At 44.9% G+C, this 20,440-nt stretch overlaps 1 protein-coding gene across 2 annotated transcripts in view; it reads right to left on the bottom strand.

Moving 5' to 3' along the window:
* Positions 1-20,440, bottom strand: part of PPP1R12A (protein phosphatase 1 regulatory subunit 12A) — a 1,050,482-nt gene that overhangs the window by 728,209 nt on the left and 301,833 nt on the right. For both annotated transcript variants that reach the window (XM_069228775.1, XM_069228774.1), the window contains exon 10: positions 14,151-14,366. In XM_069228775.1, coding sequence (XP_069084876.1) covers positions 14,151-14,366 — 216 coding nt within the window. The remainder of the gene's footprint in view (positions 1-14,150; positions 14,367-20,440) is intronic.

Raw genomic sequence — 20,440 nt, 5'->3', positions numbered from 1 at the left:
GGCAGGGCAGGTAGGTACCTACACCTAGCAACAAGCCACAAACCTCCACAAAAGTACAGTTAGGTCTCAGTAAATTAATCCCAGCTCTACCCTTGGTAGCTTAGCATCGAGCGTCAAGGCTTAACTTAGGAGACAAAGTGTAAAGCATTCAAATATCACAAAACAGTAATTAAATAAAACACAGGAAACAGTTTAAAAATCCAAAACCAATTTATAAAAATAGCTTATATTTTTATCTTTAAAATGACACAAAAACGATTAAAATCGGTTCAGGGGAACCGGAGATATGAATTTTTAAAGTATTATTATTTTCTAGCGCTCAGAAACGAAAAGCGCCAATCGGGTCATCTGGTTGCACCAGGACCGGGGCAAAGTCAAACTTTCAGGCCGACCGCGATGGAGCCCTGCTCGGCTACAAGTCGCGGGAGGCCTCGGTTAAAAAGTTACCTTCTGACTTAGTCTCTTTTTCGATGTTTTTCTTCCCCGGGACGAACCTGCCAGTTGGATCCGACCTCCTGGAGCCCTTGTCCGGATACGCGAAGTCGGTTTCCTCAGTGGTGATTTTTACCTTCGGACTTAGTCGTTTTTTCGAGATGAAAATCCTTCGACCGGGGTAAACCTGGATCTTGATCCGACGTCCGTGGAGCCCTTCTCGGATACGATGGCTGGAAGGTCCCGGTCAACTTTTTACGTTCGGACTTAGTCTTTTTTTCGGATGTTTTTCTTTACCGGGACGAACCACGAAGTCAGGCCGGGTCGCGGTTGAGGCAAGCCGGCTAGAATTTCCGCGTCGGGTCGGTCACTTTATGGAGCTTTTTTCTAAAATTTCTCCAATCTTTTCCAAACTTCTGGGGCTTCACCCAGATGTTCTTTTAAGGTTCTTTTGGGGTCCACAGCTCACCCCAAGGGTCCAGAAGTTCTGTGATGGTCCTTGGGAAGTGCGGACTTCAACTCCCAGAGTGCACCTGGCGCAAACTCCTTTTTGGCCACTGGACAGTGGTCAGCTGGTCACTTTTTCAGGAGTTGGTGCAGGGGACTCTGGTTAGCAATTTTTCACCTGTAGCAAACAGGGAGTCCCTCCTTGAACCAGTGGAAGCCAGGCAAAGTCCTTCTTGTGGTGAAGCCCAAGTGTGCAGCTGGTGCAGTCTTTCTGAGTGCAGGGTCCAGGTGCAGGCCAGGGGTCCAGCAGGGCAGTCCTTCTTCTCCTTGTAGTTCTTTCTTCTTGAAATTTGGTGGGGATCTGAGGCGTGGGTGCAGGTCTGCCAGTTTTATCCTTGCCCCTGGGTGAAAAGCAGGGGGGCCCTGGTCCTCCAATCAGGGACAGGGTTGTCCCCCTGTGATGACCACTTCCTGGGAAGTGTGGCAAAAATCCATCCCAGAAGGCAACAGTCTCTAAAAATCCAAAATGGATGAATCTGATTTTTAGAGGAGAGATCTGGCTGAGCCCACCCACTGGTGTGGCTAAAAATCATAAACACACCCCTCTCCTGCCCTCTCCTAATCTAATCAAGGGGGCACCTAGCTGTCTGGGTTTGCAGGATGTGGGGGTGTTGCTGGGTGCTGCAAATGTCCTTCTCTGCCTTTGAAGACCAGTTTGGCAGCCCTCCCCCTTCCTGCCTCACCATCTGCTGAGGGGAGATTCTCTCCCCCAAGCACATTCCTTTGTGTGAAGCCAGGCCACTTCACACCTCATTAAAGTGGCCTGGCAGAAGCTGCTGCAGGCTGGCCAATCAGAGCACAGCAGCAAAAGCAATGCAGAGCTGAAATTGGCAACTTTTTAGGTAAAGTCTAAACTTTTTACCTGCACTAGTTATATTAAATCCAACAACTGGAAGTTGTGGGATTTATTATAACAATCAATTTGATACCAAATTCTTGGTATGTAACATTTAAGGAGACTTTAAAATTTTAAATAAAGTCTGCCCATTCTAGCCTATGAAGGCCATTTACTTCAATGAGGGAAAAACGAATTTGGCTGTTTTTACCTCACCAGGGCTTATAAATCTATTTTTATAAAGTCCCTGCTTATAGTTACATGGCACCCAGCCCTAGGGGCACATAGGGCACACCTTAGGGGTGACTTATATGTAAAAATAAGGTAGTTTAAGACTTTGGAAGTACCTTTAATTCCAAAGTCGAATTTGCATATAACTTTAATTTAAAAGCAGCCAGCAAGGCAGGCTTGCTTTTAAAATGACACTGGGCACCTCAGCAATGCACCTAGGTGTGCACCACCTATGCTGTGGTCCCTAAACCTACATGCCCTACCATATACTAGGGACTTATAGGTAGGTTAACTTAGCCAATTATAATTAGCCTAATTTGCATATCCATTTTACACAGAGCACTGGCCCTGGGACTGGTAAGCAGTACCCAGGGCACAGCCAAGAGTCAGTAACCACCAGTACCTATCCAGAAAGAGTGGGGGTGATCAGGCAAAAAAAAGGACTTTCCTACACTATCCATCTAGCAATGCCTTGTTTAGAAATTGGATTCCCTGTATGAGGTTTTTGGAAAGCAATAAATAGTTATTTTGTTTTTCGAATTAGTTTTGTTCTGTCAATGTAGTACATTAGTGCTCTTTTGATGTCTAATGTATGCAGTGCTCTTTCAGCTACAGAATCTGGCTGTGGGAAGAACACTGGTAATTCTACCGTTTGATTCAAGTGGAACGGTGAGATCACTTTTGGTAAAAATTTTGGATTTGTCCGTAGAACTACTTTATGCTTGTGTATTTGAATAAATGGTTCTTGTATGGTAAATGCTTGAATTTCACTCACTCTTCTTAGAGATGTGATGGCAATCAAAAATGCAACTTTCCATGTTAAGTATTGCATTTCACAAGAGTGCATGGGCTCAAAAGGTGGACCCATAAGTCGTGTTAAGACAATGTTGAGGTTCCATGAAGGAACTGGTGGTGTTCGTGGTGGTATAATTCTCTTTAGGCCTTCCATAAATGCTTTTATGACTGGTATCCTAAATAATGAAGTTGAGTGCGTAATTTGCAGGTAGGCTGCAATTGCTGTAAGATGTATTTTTATTGAAGAGAAAGCTAGCTTTGACTTTTGCAATTGTAGTAAGTATCCTACTATATCTTTGGCAGATGCGTGTAAGGGTTGAATTTGATTATTATGGCAGTAATAAACAAATCTTTTCCACTTATTTGCATAGCAGTGTCTAGTGGTAGGTTTCCTAGCTTGTCTTATGACCTCCATACATTCTTGTGTGAGGTCTAAGTGTCCAAATTCTAGGATTTCAGGAGCCAAATTGCTAGATTCAGCGATGCTGGATTTGGATGTCTGATCTGTTGTTTGTGTTGTGTTAACAGATCTGGTCTGTTTGGTAGTTTGACATGAGGTACTACTGAGAGGTCTAGTAGTGTTGTGTACCTAGGTTGTCTTGCCCATGTCGGTGCTATTAGTATGAGTTTGAGTTTGTTTTGACTCAATTTGTTTACTAGATATGGAAGGAGTGGGAGAGGGGGAAAAGCGTAAGCAAATATCCCTGACCAGCTCATCCATAACGCATTGCCTTGAGACTGATCTTGTGGGTACCTGGATGCGAAGTTTTGGCATTTTGAGTTTTCCTTTGTTGCAAATAGATCTATTTGTGGTGTTCCCCACATTTGGAAGTAAGTGTTTAGTATTTGGGGGTGAATCTCCCATTCGTGGATCTGTTGGTGATCCCGAGATTGTCTGCTAACTGGTTCTGAATTCCTGGAATAAATTGTGCTATTAGGCGAATGTGGTTGTGAATCGCCCAATGCCATATTTTCTGTGTTAGGAGACACAACTGTGTCGAGTGTGTGCCTCCCTGTTTGTTTAGGTAATACATTGTTGTCATGTTGTCTGTTTTGACAAGAATGTGTTTGTGGCTTATTATGGGTTGAAATGCTTTGAGCGCTAGAAATACCGCTAACAGTTCTAAGTGATTTATGTGAAACTGTTTTTGCTGTATGTCCCATTGTCCTTGGATGCTGTGTTGATTGAGGTGTGCTCCCCACCCTATCATGGAAGCATATGTTATTACGTATTGTGGCACTGGGTCTTGGAAAGGCCGCCCTTGGTTTAAATTTATATTGTTCCACCATTGAAGCGAGATGTATGTTTGGCGGTCTATCAACACCAGATCTAGAAGCTGACCCTGTGCTTGTGACCATTGTGATGCTAGGCACTGTTGTAAGGGCCGCATGTGCAACCTTGCGTTTGGGACAATGGCCGCATGTGCAACCTTGCGTTTGGGACAATGGCTATGCATGAAGACATCATGCCTAGTAGTTTCATCACCATTTTGACCTGTATCTTTTGATTTGGATACATGGTCTGTATCACATTGTGAAATGTGTGAACTCTTTGTGGACTTGGAGTGGCAATCCCTTTTGCTGTGTTGATTGTTGCTCCTAAGTATTGCTGTGTTTGACACGGCAGAAGGTGTGACTTTGTGTAGTTGATTGAGAAACCTAGTTTGTGGAGGATTTCTATGACATGCTTTGTGTGTTGTGAACACCGTCTTAGCGTGTTGGTTTTGATTAACCAATCGTCTAGGTACGGGAACACATGTATTTGCTGCCTTCTGATATGTGCAGCTACTACTGCTAGGCATTTTGTAAAATCTCTTGGTGCAGTTGTTATTCCGAATGGCAACACTTTGAATTGGTAATGTATCCCTTGGAATACAAACCTTAGGTACTTTCTGTGTGAAGGATGTATTGGTATATGGAAATATGCATCCTTTAGGTCTAGTGTTGTCATGTAGTCTTGTTGTTTGAGCAGTGGGATTACGTCTTGTAATGTAACCATGTGAAAGTGATCTGATTTGATGTAGGTATTTAATGTTCTGAGATCTAGTAAAGGTCTCAGACTCTTGTCTTTTTTGGGTATCAGAAAGTACAGGGAGTAAACTCCTGTGTTTATTTGTTGTTTTGGTACTAACTCTATTGCTTCTTTCTGTAGCAATGCCTGAACTTCTAGTCCTAGAAGATCTATATGTTGTTTTGACATATTGTGTGTTTTCGGTGGGATGTTTGGAGGGAATTTGAGAAATTCTATGCAATAACCATGCTGGATAATTGCTAAGACCCAAGTGTCTGTTGTTATTTCCTCCCAATGTTTGTAAAACCTGGTTAGTCTCCCCCCCCACAGGTGTTGTGTTGGGGATTTGTGACCTTGAAGTCACTGCTTGTTTGGAGGAGTTTTGGGACTTTGGAACTTTCCTCTATCCCTTTGAAATTGTCCCACTATATATTGTCCCCGAAAACCTCCCCGCTGATACTGGCTCTGGTAAGTGGGCTTTGTTTGTGAGGTTGTGGCTTCTGTGGTTTGCCCTCGAAACCCCCCTCGAAATTGTCTCTTTCGAAATGTGCCTCTGCTCTGTGGGGAGTAGAGTGCTTGGCCGTGTCAGTGTCTTTCTTAAGTTTTTCGATCGCAGTGTCCACCTCCGGCCCAAACAACTGCTGTCCGTTGAATGGCATATTCAGCACAGCTTGCTGTATCTCTGGTTTAAATCCTGATGTACGCAGCCATGCATGTCTCCTTATTGTTACTGCTGTGTTGACAGTTCTAGCAGCTGTGTCTACAGCATCCATTGCTGACCGTATCTGATTATTGGAGATACTCTGTCCTTCTTCTACTACTTGCTGCGCTCTTTTTTGGAACTCCTTGGGTAAATGTTCAATAAGGTGTTGCATTTCATCCCAATGGGCCCTATCATATCTGGCTAGCAAAGCTTGCGAATTTGCAATACGCCACTGGTTTACTGCCACCCTTTTGCCTGCAGCATCGAATTTTCGACTTTCTTTATCTGGAGTTGGTGCATCTCCTGAAGTATGAGAGTTGGCTCTTTTGCGCACTGCTCCCACTACAACAGAGTCTGGTGTTAGCTGTTGTGTAATGTACACTGGGTCTGTTGGTGGCGGTTTATATTTTTTATCTACTCTTGGAGTAATGGCTCTCCCTTTAACAGGCTCCTCAAACACTTGTTTGGAGTGTTTTAGCATTCCGGGTAGCATAGGAAGACTCCGATATTGGCTGTGTGTGGACGACAGTGTATTAAAAAGAAAGTCGTCTTCAATGGGCTCTGAATGAAGGCTGACATTATGAAATGCCGCTGCTCTTGACACCACCTGTGCGTAGCCTGTACTATCCTCTGGTGGCGATGGTTTAGCTGGATAGCATTCTGGACTATTATCTGACACTGGTGCGTCATAAAGGTCCCATGCGTCAGGGTCATCTTGACTCATTCCTGTATGAGTTGGGGATTGCATCATTGGTGGAGTGGCTACCGGTGATGGTTGCGGAGAGTGATGTGGGGATGGTGGCGGTGTTACTTGTTTAGCCACCTTTGCGTGTGGCTGTTTGTCCTTGTCTTGGAAGGCAAGCTTGCGTTTGATTTTGACTGGAGGAAGAGTGCTGATCTTCCCTGTATCTTTTTGAATAAAGAGCCGTCTTTGTGTGTGATCTGGCTCTATTGTCTGTAATTCCTGTCCAAATCTATGTGTCTTCATTTGTGTGGACAGTCCTTGTTCCTCAGTGTAGGAACTTGTTTTCGGTTCCGAGGCCGGATATTTCGGTACCGAAACCTTTTCGGCTGCTTTTTTCGGCTCCGACGAAACCTTTTTTACTTTCAGCGTCGTGCTCTCTCAGTGCCGACCCGTTTCGGTGCCGCTGTCTCGGTGCCGAATCTTCTCTGAGCCACTATCTCGGGCCCGAGATTGCTGTGTGCCGGTATCTTGACCGGAGTCGGATGACTTCGACACCAGCTCGCCCTTTTTCGGTGCCTGATGAACGGTCACCTATTTTTCGGGTTAAGCCATGGCCTGTTGGCGGTGGCGTCCCCTGGGCTTTAGCGCTTTTCTCGTGAGTTCTTGGTTTCAACGTCTTACTCACGGTTTTAGGCGTTTCCTCGGGATCGATCTCCTCAGAGTACGACTCCTGGGTGGAGAATGTTTCTTCCTCCTCCTCGAAACGCTCTTGTCCTGTCGGCGACGACGGCATTTGCAGTCTTCTTGCTTTTCGGTCCCCGAGTGTCTTCCTGGACCGAAACGCTCGACAGGCCTCACAAGTATCCTCCTTGTGTTCTGGTGACAAACACAAGTTACAGACCAGATGTTGATCTGTATATGGATACTTGTTATGGCATTTTGGACAGAAGCGGAATGGGGTCCGTTCCATCAGCCTTGAAGAGACACCTGGCCGGGCCGACCAGGCCCCGACGGGGATGGAAAAAAACCCCGAAGGGCCACGGAGCTCTTCTTAATTCGGTGTCGATATGTTGTAACTAACCCGATACCAAACGCAAACAATACCGACGATTTTTCTGAGATTCTAACTAACTTTCCGACCCGAAACACGGAGCGAAAAGGAACATGTCCGAACCCGATGGCGGAAAAAAACAATCTAAGATGGAGTCGACGCCCATGCGCAATGGAGTCGAAATGGGAGGAGTCCCTCTGTCTCGTGACTCGAAAAAAGACTTCTTCGAAGAAAAACAACTTGTAACACTCCGAGCCCAACACCAGATGGCGGGATGTGCACAGCATGTGTATCTGCAGCTACACATGCCATCGAACATATATATATATCTATCTCCAATTCAAAATACGGAGCAAAGAGGAACACGTCCGAACCCAATGGCGGAAAGAAAACAATCTAAGATGGAGTCGACGCCCATGCGCAATGGAGCCGAAAGACTCCAAAAGACTTCTTCGAAGAAAAACAACTTGTAACACTCCGAGCCCAACACTAGATGGAAGGATAATGCACAGCATGTGTATCTGCAGCTACACATGCCATCGAACATATTATTATACATATATATATATACTGAAAAATATTATATATTTAGAAAAATGTGTGGTGAAGGTCCATAATGTAATGCAACGATTTGTAAAGGTCAACTTGGTGTGTCACATGCATGGTAAAGGCATGTGTTGTAAAGATATACAACTGATAAAGAAGGCATCTGTGTCAATGGTCACTTGTGGCTCGGGTTGAGGAATGACCAGCAAAGTAACTGTTTCCTTTTCTTATAGCACTGCAGTATGTGCTGAACTCTAGGCTTCACCAACACTGACCTGTCGCTTGCCGCCATTACTTGGCCAGAAAATTCTACGGGGGAAGTACGCACAAGTGAGCATTTGGGCCTATTGCAATACAAGATGTCATCATTCTGCACCAGTTTCATGATTGTTCGCACTGTAGGAGGACACAAAGTCTGGTAAAAGGGAAGTAGCCTAAAAAAAGCCATTGTTGTGGTAGGTTTTGCCCGTCATTGTATTGAGTTTGGCTCCCAAGAAATGCTGCATTTGTTTGGGAGTGAAGTGATATCTTCTGTAACTGACCGCAAACCTAACGTGTACAGGAGAGACTGCTTATTAGGTGTGAGCAAGGCACCGCTCTTGACTATTTCCCTTTACTAGCCAGTCACCTACGTACAGAAAGACATGCCCAGCTTTGAACAATCAAGAGGCAGTTGTTTAGCTCTCTGTATGGATAGTGTGACTTAAAACAATCTTGAGGCCCTGGAGGCCCTGGCTGATGCTATGGCAGTGAAACACTGTGCCCTGGTATGAAGCTCCAGGAAATGCTTTTGGGTGGTAACGGAAAACACTTGTCTGAGTTTACGTCTTCCCACTGGGGAAGGTGTAACCTTATTCGGCTGAACAGCGAACTGAGGATCTTCGCAAGAGGCAGGTTGTTTATGCCCCTGCGCAGTGCTGGCCCAGAGTGTGGGCTTCATTAGGGGCCCTGCACAAAGATATTCACCAAAATATAAGTAATTTAAGAAAAAATATTCTGGACTGTGCACCACCTGGCTTCCTCTAATATCAGAGGGGCCCCCTGTCCATGATGCAAATATGTGCCTTTGACACTTCCGCTGCTGAAGGAGAGCCTCAATAAAGCATCTTGTAGTGGGCCCACCATCATCCTCTTCAATATCAGATCTTGTTCCTTAACATCATGGCAGACCAAACAGTTTGATTCTTCTTGGTCCTCGATAGACTGCTGTAACTTATCATTGCATTTAGGAGAGAACTGTAAGACTATGCTCTGTATAACCCATACTTTCTATAATTCCTTTTCATATTACCTGGCCTCGTGTTACAGATATTGCGCTGAATTATGCAGTTCCGAGGCAACCACCCAGATCCATGGCATACAGAACCTGGGTAAATGTGAGGATGTTTAATTTGTTCTTCAGCACGAAAGGCATTCAGAGGGGGAAGATCTAAAATAGGACAAAGGATTCCGTCCATCTTCTGCACAAGGGATTAGGGGCGCTTGCACCTCTTGTAGTAAAGATAGTTAAGTGCTCCTCTAAAAGAAGCTCATGTGGGAGGAAGCTCCACCAGATCAAAAATGAGCTTAAGGGCATAGCCCTGCTGAACAATCTGGAGGAACCATCTGTTGGATGTGATGGAATGCTGAAGTGAAAGAAAGTTGTGGATCCTGCCTACCACAGGGGAACTGTGTTCCGCAAAGGGCCAAACAAACAACACATTTGAAAGTATAGCTTGCTATACTTACATCTTGTGGGTACTACACTAAGCCACAAACTTTTCTCATGACTTGGCACATGTAGATTTCGTAGAAGAGTGCCTGGCTGCTAAGATGACATCAATGACTTCTGGAGGGAGTTCAAAAGAGATTAACTGTTGATGTTCAGTCTCCACACATGAAGGTGTAGGGTGCGCAGGCCTGTGTGGAAGACAAGGCCCCAATGCTGCAACAGAAGATCATCTTGAAGCAGTAGCGTGATCAGAGAGCAGATGCTCAAACCCAGAACTTCAAGGTACCACAATGTCCTGGCCCGATCTGGAGCCAGTATAATGACACAGCTTAGTCAGTCCTGATCTTCAGAATTTAGGGCAGGAGAGAGAGCGAGCCATGGAAAAGTTTAAAGGAGTCTAGAGTTTCAGTCCATGGGGCATGAGATGCTGATGGAACCTTTTATGGGAACTCCGGCGTGCAATGCAGTGGTCAGTGAGGGATCTCTGCAGTTTTTAAAAGACTGATCCAGTGTTATTCATATTGGTGGAAGATCCCCCTACATAACCACTGCATTCAAAGATCCAAAATGCCCTGAAAATTCGGCTAGTTCCAGAGGCGTAGAACCACCTGGCATAGAACCCAGAACCTCACCCGCACTGCTGGTTGCCATACCACATCACAGTGATGTCCATGAGAATCTGCACCATCCTCTCCCAGATGGTAATCTCCTGTAATTCCAGCAAATGATGTGGAAGTGGGTCTTCGCTGGAAACCGGAGTGCTCGGATCTCCACTGCTCCCAGATAGTCTCACCAACCTGGTAGCAATGCAACCATCATTGTCAACTCTGACTAGGAAGAGAGGTCTACCACTAGTTCAATTGCAGTCGAGCAGCCACCACTGGAGATCTTTTATAGTCTCCCAAACATGGACAGAGTCTGGCAGATTCCCTTGGTGCTGGGCCCACTGAGATTCAAATCCCACTGCAGAGTTTGCCTATGTAATCTGCATAGTCGACGAGAAGAATGGTGAGGCTAGCAAGCCACAAAGCCACAAGCTATCCTCACAGACTCAGGACAGAGTCTAAAATATCGGGATCATAACCTGAATGTCATGGACTCTTTATGCAGAAGAAAGGCCCAAAAGCACAGTTATCCATGATGGCTCTGATCAAGCAGAGTTTCCGTGAAGAAATCAGGTGTGACTTCACCAGGTTGAGGGAGAACTCGAACGATGTCAAGAGGTTTGCTGTCATCTGGCGGTGGTCATAGACTGATTGTGGCGAGCCCACCTTCAGTAGTCAGCTGCTGAGGTAGGGAAAGAGTGGTACTCCTGACCACTGAAGATGGGCAGAGATCACCGCCATCACCTTTGTTAACACGCAAGGGACACTCATGAGACCGAAAGGGAGCACAGCTACTGACGTGCTTGTGGCCCACCTTAAACTGCAGGTACCAGATAAGGAGCTGCAGGACAGGGATGTGAAAATAGGCATCCTGCGGGTCCAATGCCACCATTCAGTCTCTAGAATGCAGGACAGACAGAACCAGGGACAGCCTGAGCATTTTCAAATGTTCGTTGTATAAGAAGAAGTTGAGCAAGTTCAAATCTAGAATAAGACAAAGGCTTCCGTCCTTCTTCAGCACAAGGAAATAGCGGGATTAACATCCAGCCCCCATGTCAGAAGCTGGTATACTTCTCCTTTGAAAAAGGGTCCTACACCTCCTCGACGTAAGATGGAGAGATGGTCTGCCTATGGGAAGACTTCCAATAAGGGATGTGTAGCAAGGGGTTGCTTTTTGGCCAGACAGGAGCTGAAAATTGATACATACGGCTATGTATCTTGACTATGCCCTCCTCTCCACAGTTTTATCTTTCTTTGCACTTAAAAACCTGATAAAGAGGTAATCAGTAAGAGCCAACGGATGGCCTGACATGAATCCAGAGCAAAACCTAAATCTTTTCAGGTCAAGGCAATGAGCCCCTCTCCCTTTTTTTAAGGGATGAAAATGTGTAAAGAAAACAAACAATGTGATCAATTAGCCAACATGGTAGAGTGTCACGACTTGCGGAAAAATAACCACCGGATTTTCCTCTGGAAAAAAGGTGGTATTAGGAGGATGGCACACCAGTTTTTGCAAAGCACTCATGTGGCGCCCTAATGTAATGTTAACGAGGGACACCATTTTTAGAGTCAGGAGTCTTAAAGAGCAACTGTGCATGGCAAAACACAGAAAAGCTGCTAAGTAACCTCCAACTGTCACAGTTGCAACAATCTCTTTCCAGTGCCCAGCGCAGATGGACTAAGTTGAAGGGTGACTGCCAGGAAGGATGTCACCCAATTCCTACCATTCAATCTCCACGCATGGAGGAATAGTTTGTGGATACTTGGATGCAGGTCCATACCCAGTTTCTAAGACAAGACGTTCTCTGTATGCAGAAGCCTCATCTAAGGGCAAAGCTTGGATCCGAAGCTCTGAGTACAACTCTCCTGGCCCAGTTGAGGGCAATCAAGTTAAACTGGCTCAGTCTTTCGTGATCTTTATTACCTGACAGGAGATGGAGCGTGATAAAAAGTAAAGAAGTCCTGCACTCCATTCCAACAAGCATCTGAAAGCCTTGGAAAAAATTGCAGTGTGTAAAAGCACTGAATGCATTTTCTCTGAGATGGAGAACAGAGCCAACAAGGTCTTACCTGCCAAGTGGAGATGCCAGTCATGGTCCACGAGACAATGCCTGCTCAACTTGTCGAGTCTGGCATGCACGGGGCTAGGTGCTATCTGACCAGGAAGGTGTTCTGCTGTTGCAGTAACTTCGAGACAAAGCCTACTGGCACAAGCCCCAAGACTCCACCCTTTCTGTTAGTTGCAGTACCACATAGCAAAGGTGTGATCCATGATGACCTGTACTAAGCTCCCCTGATGGACACAGGAAGGCTCTCAAGGCTAAGCGGATCACCTGTAGCTCCAGAGGGTTCATGTGGAGTTGGCACTCTACAAGAGACCACAAGCCTCTAATCTCCATTTCTACTAGGTGACTCACTCCCTCCTAAACCCATTAGCAAGGCACCGGTCACCACAGAGCTCTGGATGGGGGAGTTGGAGTTCTATGCCACAGGTCAGGACAAACACCTACCAGCCACCAGGGCACATTCTGAGCCAAGGTGAGCATCCTCAATGTATTCTTCATAGGAAGGCATAGAGCAAGCGAAGAACCAGAATGGGCTTGAGCCCCCATCCTTTTTTTTCGGGATGAGAAAATACTAGGAATAACATCCCTCATCTATCTCAGAGTCCAGTCGCCGCTCGATAGCAACTTGGGAGAGTAGAGCAAATACTTGCTACATCAGGATTTGCAAGACCTCCTCTGATGTTCATTCTAGTGTGAGAGGTAAATGGAGTGGGGAGGAAATGAAGGGTAGGGTGGAGTCCCTTTAAACTATCTGTAAGAACCATTGGTCTGATGAAATGTATCCCCAGCCGGGAAGGAAATGTTGAATCCTGCTTATCATGGCCTGGTAGGGCCATCAAGGACAAACTAAAGTGGTTTGGTAGCCACTGCAGCAGGGGAGTAGTAGTTTGAGGACTATTGTTCTTGCCGCCCTGAATGTCTGCTGGATCTGTGTCTGCAGTCCCAAAAGTACTGAACTGATTGTTGCCCCATTAGTTAGGATGGCTGCCACTGCCTACACGCCAGCCCCATGGAGTAAACTCGGAACTTCCAGAACTACTGTGGAAATTGATTTGCTGATGTCAACTGTCATAAGGACTGATCAGTGGCACTGCTGCCTGTGAACCTTTCTAGAGTAGATTCAATCTTTTCCTCACAAGGTCTGGACTTATCAAAGGTGTGTGCATTAAATATGGCTATACATCACTCGAAAACACATGCGTGCCTCCACAAGATTATCATATCAGCAGCTCTGTAAATGCAATCTGCAGTATCCAGAGCAACAGACAGACTAATTACTCTATGCCCTGTACTTGTTTGTGCCAAAGAAGCTCTGAGGTCTGTTGCAACTGTTGGCAATGTCCAGTTGGCCATGCTACAGACAGCATGCGTGAATCTGTCCACAAAGCATATAGTATTTAAGTCCGCCAGGCCAAAATTGCAGATGAAAATATTATTTTGCAAATGTGTCAACCGTTTGGATTCCCTCGCCGGGGACTGGAAAAAAGAAAAAGAATGGATGAAATAAATCTGAAAAGTCAACGTGAGACTAGATGTATCTACTGTCTTAAACCAGTGTCAACACCAAATAGTTTCCGTTGATGCTTCAAAGTGTCATTGGGGTGATGGACAGGAAGAAGAGAACTCTTCTTCCCTGTCAGAGTAAAAATTAAAGAGAGCTACAGGCTATGCCTAGTTAAAAGGGCCACTTTCGCTGCACCACTTAAAACTGTGGTTAAGAAAACAAGAAACGACATCAAAACAAGTGAAGCACTTCTTTGTGATATATGATGACTTGTCCTTAAGCAATATTATTATGGCAAAGATACAGAGCCATTAGGACAAAAAAACATCTGCATGTACAATAAATTTGAGAGGCTTCCAGTTACACAGAGATGATAAAAACTTCTTTATGCTTGATTCAATTAACAAGGTGATGGCGAGTCTCAATATACAGTAGCTGACACAGATGTAGAATATATTAATAAAGTACCTTTTCTTTGTTGTCTAAAGTGGAGGAAAGCCTAGGACTGGATGCAGAACGCATAACACCAGCTGTGTCCTTTTCTTTGTGAGCTTCTTTTACTGATGTTATCTCAGCCAACGCTCCATAACTACCAGTCTTTCGAAGACCTAACCTCCAAGATGCAGGAGATTCATCTTTTCTTTCTTCATCCTTAGGCGAAACCTTACTGACTGGAGTCGGGATCTGGAAAAGGAAAAAAAAAAAAAAAGCTATAGCTCATGCAATTTACTATTGAGCTATCCAAACTGTTTTAGAGGGTGGTTTTAGGGATGGTTAACAACAATACGAGAAGAATTGCATAAACACCTGACAGGATATTGAAAACTTTGAGGTTAGAAAAATCTAATTAAAAAAAGAAATCACACTGACTTAGAAATGGGAAATATTAATAAGCCACACCCAACTGAAAACCATGCATGATAGTCTCAGTGTGTTAACTGAAGTGGTTACTCAGCAACCTAAAACAAACCTTTCAAGGCATTAAACTCTCACCATAGACTCTCCTCCCTTACTGGGGACAAGAGCAATGCCAGTTTTGCGCAAGCCCTGCCTCCATGATGTAGGGTGCACTGACTCCACCACAGGCATGAGATGAGCAATGGCATCATACTAAATCCAGTTAAGACATAAAGGAGGTAAACATTTAAAGAAAACAATCAACAAAATACGCACACTAAAATTCAGCCTTATATGTCCACATCTATCTACCATTTACACTACCTAATTATTTTACAGACATGTAATACGATATCTAACCTGTACAATAGTTCTCCATCAATGGATTTTTCTTTAAATCCAGAAACAGTAGACTATGCTGATACATCTTAATGGTCCAAGTAACATTTCACATAAAACTCATTTTTTTAAAAGAAATTTGTACAGTAAACATGCCTATTTGATTTGTCCATTTTAATAAAGCAATTTAGGTTCCAATTCAGTCACTATAAATTAATTATATGCAATTGGAAACAACTCCAAAATCTTTAAAACAATTAAAAATGAATAAAACAGGGCATGGTGCTCCAAGGCACAAGCCTGCACGCGTGAATTTGGACACCATCTCCTGAATTCATGTAGGCATTTAATTTTTTTTATACATGACCAAACAAGAATCTTAACATTCCCAAGCCGAACTATCACCTTAGTTTGACGGAAGTTTTTTTTAATGAATTAATAGATAACACCCATAATGAAGAATAGCAGTTACTGAAAATTAACATTTCAATCTCCATCACAGCATTTTATTCTTAACAAAAGACTAGAATAACGCATTCTCATTTGCAGAGATGAAAAAACTAAAGCCCAAATTGTTCGAAAAATAAAAGGTACCGTCTCTACATGGCATGTTATTAGGTCAACCACTTTCTACAACCACTAAGTTTTGATTTTATGCTGCTTTAAAGTGTGGCTGTTCATGAGGCCAGTCATGAAACGCTCGGTTATGGGACAATAACTGAGAACTTGGATAAGAGATTCAGCCTGGCTGGAAGTCTTCTGTCTGGCTCTTGGGATTAGAAAAGTCCATATGCGTACCACTGGAATAATCAGTTTAGAACAAAGAGAAAAATGTTAAACTTTTTTTAGTTTCAGCTTGATGACCGCCTTTGGGAGTAGAAGAATGTTAAAAAAAAGAAATTAAAAAAAAGAAATGCTCTTCTCCAGTTAGTAGACAAGGCACTCCCTTTGAAGTTATGCTCCGAGAACCTGGATCCCCTGCATCAGCATTTTCCATTTAAGGTAGTAAGCCAACAAGTTGAAGTGCAGAGATTTTTAGATTTCAAAGAAGTCTTGAAAGGCTTTGTTTTTCAAAAACATTTTGTGCCCTTCTAGTAGATACTACGAAAGCCAAGCAAATGGATTGCTGGAGTGGGCAGATTCAGAAAAAAAGAAACTGCTCCCGATCTTGCATAACTCATCCAAGAGAAATCTGGAGCAAATTCATAGCGTTCTTCTCAGGGCCATATGTGCTGTAATCCATGATATTCCACTAATGAAAGGAGAATAAGTTAGAAACCACTTCTGTGATCCACAGAAACTGCAATATTGTGCAAAGCTGTGGTCTGGCTCAGAATAAAGAATGAGGTAATGGATTACAAGAATTACTTCAAAGCTAGACAGACCAGTACTTATGAGGTGATGTGTGTATTGTTCCTTGGTGTAGTAAATAACTTGAGCTGTTATTTCTGCGAGCCACTAAAGATACTGCTAACTATGGGCAGCCATGGGAACGGAGACTGGTAGAATATACCTGGCTCTGATAGGTAAAGTATAAAAGACAACAGGCCAGAAGAACGTCTTGTCACTCCAATCTTCTGTCCTATGCTACCATAGAAATCTCAGACATTTGTGTAGAGGTCCCTAGTGGAGACTGACCTTTGACTCTAAGATGATGATGCACAGACTGCAGGGGAAAATGTATGATGCCCAGATAAAAAGACTGCCTAAAGCTGATGGCATTTCAGGTATGTGTACATGATTGCTTCTTTATTATTGAACTAATTGCAATGGTCTCATCTGGAATTGTTGAACTTTTTTTTTTTTTTCATTGGCAGTCTGAGTAACCTGTTATTTGCTGGTTTTTAATCATTTTTCGATTTAAGTTGACTTTAGTGAGACTGACATTTAAATATGTCTTGATAAAGATGCCTTGGTAAAAATGGAAAGCAGTCACCAGTGTAAACTATGTAGAAAAAGCATTCAGGTCCAATTGCAGGCCATGTGGCAGTATACTATATAAGTAGATTTGGTTGCAGATCTAGAATTTGAAATGTTCTGTTTTCTTTTGAAGAATAGTGAACCCTACACTTTCAGTTCAATGTGACTAGTGGAAAAAGTTGTGCATAATCAGCATATTGAACTTTCCTTTCTTGATCTAATTAATTGTTTTAAAAAAAAAATTGGCACATCTTCTAGATCAGTAAATCTAAAGAGCTGATCCCTTTCTAGCTCTGATCCCCCAGAACTGTTTTTTTCTATTCCAGTTTGCACCACCTTTACTGACCCATCCAGGAGGAAGAGTTTCAACCAAGTTAGATGAACATCAGGAAAAAGCCAAAACTGGAGTTTGTAACCATTCTGTGCAAGAAATACAACTATTTTAATTTTGTTCTAGTTTGACATTCTGTAAGAGTGGTGCTAATGCTCTCTCCCAAGGTGCTAATCACCATGGGCAGAAAAGAACCATTGTCTGGTGACAAAGACAGTATTAAACCTTAGCCTGCTAATGACGGCTGCCCTCCTGTGCACTTGGTGGAATCCTTTCGGTAGATTTACTTTTGTTATTGAGGATGATATGTGTAGGAAGTTGGCTCTGTATGTGCTATTTCAAAGTAAGGAATAGCATGCACAGAGTCCAAGGGTTCCCCTTAGAGGTAAAATAGTGGTAAAAATAGATAATACTAATGCTCTATTTTGTGGTAGTGTGGTCGAGCAGTAGGCTTATCCAAGGAGTAGTGTTAAGCATTTGTTGTACATACACATAGACAATAAATGAGGTACACACACTCAGAGACAAATCCAGCCAATAGGTTTTTATATAGAAAAATATCTTTTCTTAGTTTATTTTAAGAACCACAGGTTCAAATTCTACATGTAATAGCTCATTCGAAAGGTATTGCAGGTAAGTACTTTAGGAACTTCAAATCATCAAAATTGCATGTATACTTTTCAAGTTATTGACAAATAGCTGTTTTAAAAGTGGGCACTTAGTGCAATTTTCACAGTTCCTAGGGGAGGTAAGTATTTGTTAGTCTTACCAGGTAAGTAAGACACTTACAGGGTTCAGTTCTTGGTCCAAGGTAGCCCACCGTTGGGGGTTCAGAGCAACCCCAAAGTCACCACACCAGCAGCTCAGGGCCGGTCAGGTGCAGAGTTCAAAGTGGTGCCCAAAACACATAGGCTAGAATGGAGAGAAGGGGGTGCCCCGGTTCCGGTCTGCTTGCAGGTAAGTACCCGCGTCTTCGGAGGGCAGACCAGGGGGGTTTTGTAGGGCACCGGGGGGGACACAAGTCCACACAGAAATTTCACCCTCAGCAGCGCGGGGGCGGCCGGGTGCAGTGTAGAAACAAGCGTCGGGTTTGTAATGGAAGTCAATGGGAGATCTAGGGATCTCTTCAGCGCTGCAGGCAGGCAAGGGGGGGGTTCCTCGGGGAAACCTCCACTTGGTCACGGGAGAGGGACTCCTGGGGGTCACTCCTCCAGTGAAAGTCCGGTCCTTCAGGTCCTGGGGGCTGCGGGTGCAGGGTCTCTCCCAGGTGTCGGGACTTTGGATTCAAGGAGTCGCGGTCAGGGGAAGCCTCGGGATTCCCTCTGCAGGCGGCGCTGTGGGGGCTCAGGGGGGACAGGTTTTGGTACTCACAGTATCAGAGTAGTCCTGGGGTCCCTCCTGAGGCGTCGGATCGCCACCAGTCGAGTCGGGGTCGCCGGGTGCAGGGTTGCGAGTCTCACGCTTCTTGCGGGGAGCTTGCAGGGATCTTTAAAGTTGCTGGAAACAAAGTTGCAGCTTTTCTTGGAGCAGGTCCGCTGTCCTCGGGAGTTTCTTGTCTTTTCGAAGCAGGGGCAGTCCTCAGAGGATGTCGAGGTCGCTGGTCCCTTTGGAAGGCGTCGCTGGAGCAGGATCTTTGGAAGGCAGGAGACAGGCCGGTGAGTTTCTGGAGCCAAGGCAGTTGTCGTCTTCTGGTCTTCCTCTGCAGGGGTTTTTCAGCTAGGCAGTCCTTCTTCTTGTAGTTGCAGGAATCTAATTTTCTAGGGTTCAGGGTAGCCCTTAAATACTAAATTTAAGGGCGTGTTTAGGTCTGGGGGGTTAGTAGCCAATGGCTACTAGCCCTGAGGGTGGGTACACCCTTTTTGTGCCTCCTCCCAAGGGGAGGGGGTCACAATCCTAACCCTATTGGGGGAATCCTCCATCTGCAAGATGGAGGATTTCTAAAAGTAAGAGTCACTTCAGCTCAGGACACCTTAGGGGCTGTCCTGACTGGCCAGTGACTCCTCCTTGTTGCTTTCTTTGTTCCCTCCAGCCTTGCCGCCAAAAGTGGGGGCCGTGGCCGGAGGGGGCGGGCAACTCCACTAAGCTGGAGTGCCCTGCTGGGCTGTGACAAAGGGGTGAGCCTTTGAGGCTCACCGCCAGGTGTTACAGCTCCTGCCTGGGGGAGGTGTTAGCATCTCCACCCAGTGCAGGCTTTGTTACTGGCCTCAGAGTGACAAAGGCACTCTCCCCATGGGGCCAGCAACATGTCTCTAGTGTGGCAGGCTGCTGGAACCAGTCAGCCTACACAGCTAGTTGGTTAAGTTTCAGGGGGCACCTCTAAGGTGCCCTCTGTGGTGTATTTTACAATAAAATGTACACTGGCATCAGTGTGCATTTATTGTGCTGAGAAGTTTGATACCAAACTTCCCAGTTTTCAGTGTAGCCATTATGGTGCTGTGGAGTTCGTGTTTGACAGACTCCCAGACCATATACTCTTATGGCTACCCTGCACTTACAATGTCTAAGGTTTTGTTTAGACACTGTAGGGGTACCATGCTCATGCACTGGTACCCTCACCTATGGTATAGTGCACCCTGCCTTAGGGCTGTAAGGCCTGCTAGAGGGGTGTCTTACCTATACTGCATAGGCAGTGAGAGGCTGGCATGGCACCCTGAGGGGAGTGCCATGTCGACTTACTCATTTTGTTCTCACTAGCACACACAGGCTTGTAAGCAGTGTGTCTGTGCTGAGTGAGGGGTCTCTAGGGTGGCATAAGACATGCTGCAGCCCTTAGAGACCTTCCTTGGCATCAGGGCCCTTGGTACTAGAAGTACCAGTTACAAGGGACTTATCTGAATGCCAGGGTGTGCCAATTGTGGATACAATGGTACATTTTAGGTGAAGGAACACTGGTGCTGGGGCCTGGTTAGCAGGGTCCCAGCACTCTTCTCAGTCAAGTCAGCATCAGTATCAGGCAAAAAGTGGGGGGTAACTGCAACAGGGAGCCATTTCTTTACACAAGCCCCCCCCAGCCCACAGGCCAGGAGACTCAGCCCAAGCTGGGAGAGTCTTCCTAGTCTGTCAGGCGAGGAAGAGTAGGAGAAATAGGCTGGTTAGTTGCAGGGCCTACTCTGCCTTACATCCTTCTGTTCAGGTCATTCCCTTTGGGGAACTGACCCACTTCCACAGTGATAGGACCTAGTCTGAATTGCCTCTTGTCTGCCTCTTCAATGTCTCCACCCATTCTTTTTATTTTGGGTTTAGAGGTATCCACCTCTGCTAATCTTATCTT

Source organism: Pleurodeles waltl, chromosome 4_1, assembly GCF_031143425.1.
Source record: "Pleurodeles waltl isolate 20211129_DDA chromosome 4_1, aPleWal1.hap1.20221129, whole genome shotgun sequence".
Lineage (NCBI taxonomy): Eukaryota > Metazoa > Chordata > Amphibia > Caudata > Salamandridae > Pleurodeles > Pleurodeles waltl.
The sequence above is the reverse complement of the archived record's forward strand: the minus strand, read 5'-3'. Positions and strand labels throughout refer to the sequence as shown.